Source organism: Mastomys coucha, unplaced genomic scaffold (genome assembly GCF_008632895.1).
Source record: "Mastomys coucha isolate ucsf_1 unplaced genomic scaffold, UCSF_Mcou_1 pScaffold21, whole genome shotgun sequence".
NCBI classification, from domain to species: Eukaryota; Metazoa; Chordata; class Mammalia; order Rodentia; family Muridae; genus Mastomys; species Mastomys coucha.
Genome location: NW_022196904.1, coordinates 184,304,229 through 184,312,702, shown reverse-complemented (window position 1 = coordinate 184,312,702; position 8,474 = coordinate 184,304,229). Strand labels below are relative to the sequence as shown.

General features: G+C 48.8%; 1 protein-coding gene across 2 annotated transcripts in view; it reads left to right on the top strand.

Annotated features, from left to right (window-relative positions):
- Xpnpep1 (X-prolyl aminopeptidase 1) overlaps window positions 1-8,474 on the top strand; it is a 55,772-nt gene that overhangs the window by 37,698 nt on the left and 9,600 nt on the right. For both annotated transcript variants that reach the window (XM_031390648.1, XM_031390647.1), the window contains 7 exons: window positions 1,406-1,495; window positions 2,208-2,258; window positions 3,337-3,395; window positions 3,518-3,595; window positions 5,671-5,742; window positions 7,019-7,079; window positions 8,243-8,312. In XM_031390648.1, coding sequence (XP_031246508.1) covers window positions 1,406-1,495; window positions 2,208-2,258; window positions 3,337-3,395; window positions 3,518-3,595; window positions 5,671-5,742; window positions 7,019-7,079; window positions 8,243-8,312 — 481 coding nt within the window. The remainder of the gene's footprint in view (window positions 1-1,405; window positions 1,496-2,207; window positions 2,259-3,336; window positions 3,396-3,517; window positions 3,596-5,670; window positions 5,743-7,018; window positions 7,080-8,242; window positions 8,313-8,474) is intronic.

Genomic DNA, 8,474 nt, shown 5'->3' with positions numbered 1-8,474 from the left:
CCCGGGCCTAAGCGCTCTGGGCGGGGGGAGGGGGGGCTACGGACTTCTACCTACGCTCTGGTTCTAGTCTGAGTGAGAGCAAGTCCGAATGCTGAATGCAGACTGCTGCATCTAGAATGCTCAATATTGCAGACTGTCTCTCTCTCTCTCTCTCTCTCTCTCACACACACACACACACATACTCTCTCTCTCTCTCTCTCTCTCTCTCTCTCTCTCTCTCACACACACACACACACACACACACACACACACACACACACTCTCAGATTAAGGTCCGCCCATCTTAGGTAAAACGCCCACTATGCTAATCTTTTGGGGAAGTAGAGACAGTCTCTTGCTAATTCCTAGGAGTGGTTCAGCTATAGTACATGACTGAGAATGAGGATTTTACTTGACCTTGTCCTGGGATAAGTCTCTTCATTCTGTGAGCTTTAGTGCCCTACCCAAAATGCTGGAGGCAGTTAGTTAGAATGGCTTAACGTTCTAAGCCAGGGTTTGACTAGGATGTTGGAACATTGGTGAAGGTCAGAGAGCAACGTCTGAATTTTCTTTTTCTAGGTGTTAAGAAATGATATCTTGGTGAGCTCTTAGCACACAAGTACGAGGACATATCTGGGCTACCTCTGAGTTTGGGGTGCCAGGCGACAATGCGGAGGCAGGAGGTTTTCCTACTTTTGGGCCTGGGGCCCGTGGTTGCTAAGTCTTTGAGTTGCTCATCAGCATCCCCGCTGCTGTGACACTGGCTCTGGTCTACTGTGTAGTCCCTCAGAGCACTCTTGGATCCCCTGCTACATGAGAGGAGTTTGCGGGGAAGGGGCAGAGAGACGGAGGCTGTGCACAATTTGAGAAGCTCTGAGCACGTGTCGGGTGTGCTGAACACCTTCGAGTTCACACAGGGCTGGGCTCTGATTTATTCTGTACCTGGGAAGGGTCAGCCCGCCAGTCTCTAAGATGAGGCAGCAGCTGAGGGTGATCACGGTGCGACGTGGGGAGAGAGCACGAGTTCTTTTTACAGGTCACCCCCTGCCTCCCTTTCCCTTTTTTCAGAGGTAGAGTTGTTTTGGTTAGCTCTGAGAGGATAGTGAACTCCAGCCATAGCTACAAGGCTTGGAAAAGCAGACCTACACAGTGACAGCCAGAAAGCATCAAAGGGCGCAGCTTAGAGGGATGTCTCACTTGATGTATTTGACTTACTTTGGGTGAACTCAAGCTGTGCTGAACATGCTCCGAGCATCATCCGCTGACGTGACAGTGCTGAACAGGCTCCGAGCATCATCCGCTGACGTGACAGGACTGCAGGGGACAGGTGCTGAGTTCCGACCCGAAACCTGTCACGTGGTTTGCCTCAGAGTGTGTTTTTCTGGCCCTGAGCAGGCTGTTTCTCATCCTCTGTGCCTTGCCCCAGGATCATCGCTGCTGTATGCCTTATACACCCATCTGCATTGCCAAAGCCGTGAAGAACTCAGCCGAGTCAGAAGGCATGAGGCGGGCTCACGTGAGTAGAGCAGCCGGTGTGGAAATAGGGTGGGGGTGGTCAGAAGGATCTGGCACTCTCCTCTGGCCCTGGGCCTACACCCTTTGGCCTTCCAGAGTCAGTGGGAGAATGAAATTATGTTGGGTATGTAGGCCCGAAATCCTAGCTACTTGTGAATCTAAGGCAGGAGGATTGTGAATTTGAGTATTAGGTATATAGTGGGATCTATTTCAAAAAAGAAAATAAAATTGAATGTATTAAAGTTTTGTGAAACACAACACAAAATGCAAAGAAAGTGGGCTGAAGAGATGGTTCAGTGGTTAAGAGCATTGGCTGCTCTTCTGGGGGACACAAGTTCGGTTCCCAGCACATATGCCATCTCACAACTGTCTAGAATTCTAGTCCCAGGAGATCTGATGCCACTCTCTCACCTCTGTGGGCACTAGGCATAGTGCACAGCCACCCATGCAAGCAAAACACCTGTAAACATTACATACACTCACGCGTGCATGCCTATGCCTGGGTAGGGTAGTTCACTGGTTAGAGGAGCTGCTCCTGACTGAGCCTCAACTGATGAAGAGCTGGGTAGCCTTCCTCTCACCCAGTAATGGGAAGTGCTACAGAGGGCTTCCAGGAACTCCATCACAGCATGGAAGCTGGCCGGGGGATGGGGGTGGGGTGGCCACGGGACTGGGACCTGAACCTCATCACCTGACTCTGTGGTTTTTTTCAGATTAAAGATGCTGTTGCCCTCTGCGAACTCTTCAACTGGCTGGAGCAAGAGGTTGGTTCTTATCTTCACTGAACACGTGGCTGTAAACGACGGAGATATTAGCACTCCGTGGCACAGCTGTGGCCTAAAGCTTTCGTCTGATCTTAGCGCTTTCTATGGCACAGTGTTCTATGATTCTGCATACATATATCGATAAATTCAGTGAGAAAGAAAGAAGCTGCATCACTGGGGCTCTTTGTGTTAGAGGGCGATAAAGAGGGGACTAGGGAAGGTGGCCCTCCTGAGTCGCAGCCAGCTGGCTCTGCTGGGAGCAAGCTCTCTGGTGCGCGTGGTTCGAACTTTAAGCCATAAAACTTTTTATATTAAATCGACTCTTGGCCATTATTTTCCCACCCATCCATACCTGGAGCTGATAAGAGGTGAGTTTCTTTACGCTGCTTTTAAATAGACTCACTGCCCCTTTAAATATCGAGAAGCAGCTGGACTTGGAAAGAGTGGGCTAGCCTCACATCTTCTCGTGTGGCCGTGGTTTCTCCATGCTTCTAGCCGTTGGTCTTTGTAAGTCAGTTTGTTTTCCTTGTGGTTATAGCTAGGCTTTTATGGTTTGTTTATTTTACTCTTGTGCGAACATGTAGTGTGAGCATTGGCCATGTGCTCCGCTGTCTTAAGAAAAGATCCAGGTGGTGACTGCACTGCATCCGTTGGCCAGATTGCCTGTCTTATGTATTCTTCGTGTTTTCGATTGTTCTAGTCTTCTTTACCCTTCGTTATAGCCCTGTGGTGTCTTTGCACTGATCTGTTTCCTTCCTTCAGCGCTATTTGCCTTTAGTAGAGGATGCTTTTGAAATTCTAAACTTAGATGCAGGGCATTTTGGCAGATTTGGGTATATAGTGCTGTGATACAAGAGTCCAGTGACACATTAAGTGGCTAGAAACCCTTCCACTTTCCACAGCTGTGTGGAGAGCCTGCCAGAGTTCCCTCCCTGTTAGAGAGGAGATACAATGTATCGTGAAGAGTGGCCTTCTGGTGTGAGAATTGAGCACAGTCAGCTGTCTAATGAACCTCTTTCACGAGTCTGAAACCCGAGTGACTCTTGGTGACGATTTATAAACACTTTTTTTCTTGCAGGTTCCCAAAGGTGGCGTAACGGAGATCTCTGCGGCTGACAAAGCCGAGGAGTTTCGAAGGTACGTGTTTGTTGAGGAGACCCAGGGACCTTGTGCAGATTTCTTGGCCAGCTGAGTGTGTAGGGAGGCTCTTAATTCCCAGCACAGTGCAGACCTTCCAGCGACTCTGCTCTGTGTTCCAGGCAACAGGCTGACTTTGTGGACCTGAGTTTCCCAACGATTTCCAGCACGGGACCCAATGGCGCCATCATTCACTACGCGTAAGGCATGCAGACGGAGAAGCACGGGCTTGGTTCTGCACCTGGCTCTGCACAGGAGCCTGAGCAGGGGAGACAGTTTTCCCAAAGGCTTCGCGCCCACCCCTGTGTGTCTGTAGGACTCAATTGGGAGATAAGATCCCAGAGGCCTCATTTCCTCTGAATCCTCGTCTCTGCCTTTTAGGACTCTCCTCTTCCTTGTTTGCTGATATTAAAAAAATTTTTTTTTTGAGATAGGTTCTCACTTTGTAGCTCAGGGTGGTCTGGAACTTACTACATAACCTAGGCTGGCATCAGCCTTGTGATGATCCTCCTGCCTCAGCCTGGGATTACAGGGATTAACTACCATACCTGGCTGTATTTCTTTTGGGGGGCTTAGACACTCAGAACCCTCGTATCTTCTTGACTGGCGTTCTGGAGTCTTTCTTTTCTTGTAGCAGCAGGTCTCTTGATGTCCTGGTCTGTCCAGTGTAAGCACCGCTGCCAACATCTAAAAGATGCTCTGCTAACTGATGTGCGAAGAGAGATGGTGGGCAGCGGAGCCATCTCTCCTGGACTTCGGGCTTGATGTCTGCACCCTAGTCTAGGGGTGTTTTTTGTTTGTTTGTTTGTTTGTTTGTTTTCTTTCCTTTTTATCACATGATCTGTGAGAGTCCACAAACCCTCAGAGCTGAGTCTCCCAGAACTCTTGAGTTGAGGGACATTGCTGTGCTCAGGCCCCTGCTGGAGGAGGCGTAGGAAACGTAGCTAGGTCAGGTATCAGCTCCCCCGCCTCGGTACTTTGGCTCCGTGTAGGGCATTTTATGCTATGCTGGCTCCGTGTAGGCCATTTTATGCTATGCTTTTCCATCTTCCATGTGCAGTAAAGCAGAGGGCGCTCAGCTGACTCTGGGCTGCAGCTTAGTTGGATTTTTCTCTCTTAAATAATTGTGTTTAGAACTGTTGGTCTTGGGTAGATTCAGAGCTGTGTGTGGGGGATAGTCACAGATGTGCCAGCATCACTCACACTAACGCTCCGGTTCCAACACACAGATGCCAACGAGTAACGCTCCTGCTCCAACATACAGATAGCAGAGGCGTCACTCAGATGGTGAATTTCATGGTGGATTTTTTTTCGTATGGTTAGAGCAATAACACTTTCAAAGCCCTTTGCTCCTCTTTCGGGGTTTCTTCATTGCAGGCAGTTAGAGGTCTGCTTAGAGGCCTGGGCAGTATCTGATTGTCTTGTTACTGCTGGAGAGGGATTGGTACCCACAGAGTGTGAACTTAGAATGCTGGCTTCCCTCAGGGTGTCCCCAGCACCGTGGTGCTGTCTAGAATATAGGATGAGGAAGGCAGGGCCCCTTCTCACAAAGAACCATCCTGTAGAAGTGGCCCCACGCAGTCCTTTCCATGCGGGGGTTGGGAGGTGGGAAGGCGGGGTCTCAGCACAGAGATGCTTGGGCAGGGTTCGGAGCCCTGAGGCCAGTGAGCCTGTTGTAGACCTTGGCTTGTAGTCCCTGGAACCGAAGCTTAGACTGGTTGCTTTTTCTGTCAGGCTTTTTTTTTTTGTGTTGTCTGTCTGTTGTTTGAGATTGGGCCTCACTGTCTTAACGTGTAATCCTCCTGCCTCAGCCTCCTTGCTGTTTTGCTTTTAGAGTCATTTCTCAAACACTGTTCCTGTTCTAGACACAAGCAGTTACTCCTCTGTTCCTCTTCCTTCGTTGGCAAGCTAGGTTGCAAAGTCTTTGAATAGTGTAAGCTTAATGCTTATAATTTATTGGGTAATTTTTTCATAATTATGTCAGACTTAAATATGTTTTGGGCCTAATGTACAGAGGCTAGATATAGTGGTACATGCCCATAATCCCAGTGTTTTGGGAGGGAGAGACAGCTGGATCTCTGAATTTGAGGCTAGCCTGGTCTACTGAGCAAGTTCTAGGACAGCCAGGGCTGTATAGAGGAACCCTGTCTTGAAATACCCTCTCCCCCTAAAAAAAGAAGGAAAGGAAGAAAAAGTAGTATACAGTATTCATACCTGCTCAGATTTACCAAGTGATTACGACTTTGGAATGACTAATTTTGTTTACCTTTGATAGGCCGGTCCCTGAGACGAACAGGACCCTGTCCCTGGACGAGGTGTACCTCATTGACTCCGGTGCTCAGTACAGGTGAGTGAGCCAGGGCTGCTGCAGAACCCGAGACTGAACGGCCAGAGGTTGAGGACAAACTATGTTCTAGCTGAGTGTGCCTGCCGCTCACCCATCCCCCACCCTCACCGGCTTGACCTCTCATTCAGAAAGCCCAGCTGTGATTGTTCCTATGAAGGATGAAGGCGCTATGTCGTCCTTGGCTGTAAACTGGTACACTATGGAACGAGCAGCCGAGGGAAAGTGAGCTTTGGGAGCCCTGTGACGCTCTGCTCCATCCCAGAGAGCTGTCTGTAGCTCCTGCTTGCAGCTGCCTGGGGGCCTGAGGAAGAACGGTTAATTTTGAACACACAGATCCAAAATGGACCTGCCTCTGCCTTTCCATTTCTGAATTTGTCTTGCCACTTTTATAGCTATCTACTTTAGCATTTTATTTCCTCAGGAGAAAGGATGAAATTTGCCTGGGTCTCATTGTTGAACTCAAGAAGGAGCCAGAGTAGATACTGTATGTACAGAAGGCCCCTCCCCACTGCAGTGGAAGGCAGCTAGTGACCAGGTGACCACAGTCTGGCCTTGTGATCACATGGGGGGGGGGTCACTTGGCCATAGTATAAATTTTTGTCTTTCCTGAATTTTATAGGAAGAGTCTGGAAGTTCTGTTTTTGGTGTGAACTAGTGTATGCTAAGAGGCACTTCTGGGTAGTTTCAGGGTCTCTTCAATAATCCTGTTCCTCTCCAGCAGCAAGGGAAGGATTTTGGTTTTCTTGCCACAAGTGCTAGGTACAAGCTTCTGGTACTTGGTCTTTTGCTCTTAGTCCTAACTCAGTGATGGCTGTGTTATGGAGTAACCCTCGTTGTACAGACCAAAAATACTGTCTGTTAGGACTGCATCCATTCCTGCTCTTGCAAGCCAGTTTGGTTTATTTTTACCAGTTGTATTGAGATACACTTTACCCACCCAAAGTATAAAATTAGTTTATACTCACACAGACACACACAGACACACACACACACACACACACACACACACACACACACACAGTTGTACAGTCATCACCACAGTTGATTCACGTGTGAGTGTTTGTACAGACACACCTCTTCAGTTGTGCGGCTGGGAGTTGGACTGATGACGGCTCATGGGGAAACGGTTTAGCCTTGGAGGGAAAGCTGTTTTCTAAAGTGGGCGTTGCCTGTGCTCTTCAGCGCTGTGTGCATAGTTTCTCCATGTGCCCTGTTTCATGTCTGAGAAAAGATTATTTTAACTGGAAAAACTGGTTGTTTTCTCTGCCTTTGACAGGGATGGGACCACTGACGTCACCCGGACCATGCACTTTGGGACCCCTACTGCCTATGAGAAGGTAATGTGAGGCAGCGTTTCCAGGCTGTCTGCCTTCTTAGAAAGGAGATTGCTTTTACCAAGGGGTTGCATAAATAAATAAAAATTATAAGCAGGGTAGTAAAACGCTCATTTTTGTAGAGTCAGGCTTGTCAGGTTTATGAGATCTGTATAATTAATTGTTAGAGAATAAGACATTTGTAGAAAGTTTAAAAGCATGCTGTTGAGGTCAGAGCAGCTCAAGTTCAACTTCAAATAGCCTTGGCCTTTTCTTGAAGGGGGAGTGGGTAGTAAAACGTATGGTTTATCGGCAGTGTCTCGATTGCATTATGAAAGCCGCCCTCTTAGTTTTTCAAGGTCAGCATCCCTATTTGCAGCTCCCCTTTCAAGGAACTTCGTTCTGATTTGACAAATTAGAAAGGTAGCGTAGAGCTGTGAGGTAGAGAGATATCTGCCAGGGGTCTGGTGCCCGGGTTAGATCTCTGCTGCTCCTGACTGTGGCCTTGAACAGGTTTCTTTTATGTAGACATGGGCACAGCGGTGGCTAGCTCCTGGGCTGCACATGGGGCTGTAAGCTGAGAGCCTGGAGATCCGTAAGTCTCCTTAGCCAGCTCAGGCTGAGGCTCTGAGCACTGTCTGAGGGAGAAAGGTTTTACAAGATGTGCTGGGTAGCTTTCTTGGTCCTGGTGGCTCAACCATTTGCAGCCACCCCTACCTGGAAGATTTTGGGCCTTGGGTGTAGGGTCCAATTTCTAGGGTCAAATGCAGGAGGCTCGGGTGTTAGTCCTTTCTTGCCCCTCTGGCGAGCCCTTGGCCTTGTCTAAGCTAACTGACGGTAACATGGTGGTGTGGAGACCAGATGCTGAGGCCTGGCTGCCAGGCCAGATGCAGCTACCTGTGGAAGGTAGCCAGTGTGGTGCTCAAGCGCCCGCTGTGGAGGTTGATACAGAGAGTGGGGGCTGTTGTAAGTGTTCGCTGATCTCCCCATCTTCTTGACAGAAGCAAAGGCCTGGGAGGTCACCTTTCTCCTACTGCAGTGTTTTTTATTTATTTTCCTTAACTTCACTCTGATGCTCTCTGTAGTTGTCGTAGACACATTAACAGGCAGGCTGCTCTGCCGTGCTGGAGGACCGTAGGGTTTGAGTGCCTGTCTCCTGCAATCACCTTCTGGCTTTTCTTTGGCAGGAGTGCTTCACATATGTGCTGAAAGGCCACATAGCTGTGAGTGCAGCTGTTTTCCCGACGGGAACCAAAGGTAGGTGCTTCATTCTGTAACGTGGCAGGCTCAGAGCTCAACCATATCTTAAGTTTGGATAGAAAAAAAAATTATCCTTCATTTTGATTTGTCAGTGTTAGTTTCTGTTCTCGCCCAGCTAGGATATGCAGGATACTCCATGGAGTGAGTCCCTCTCCACCC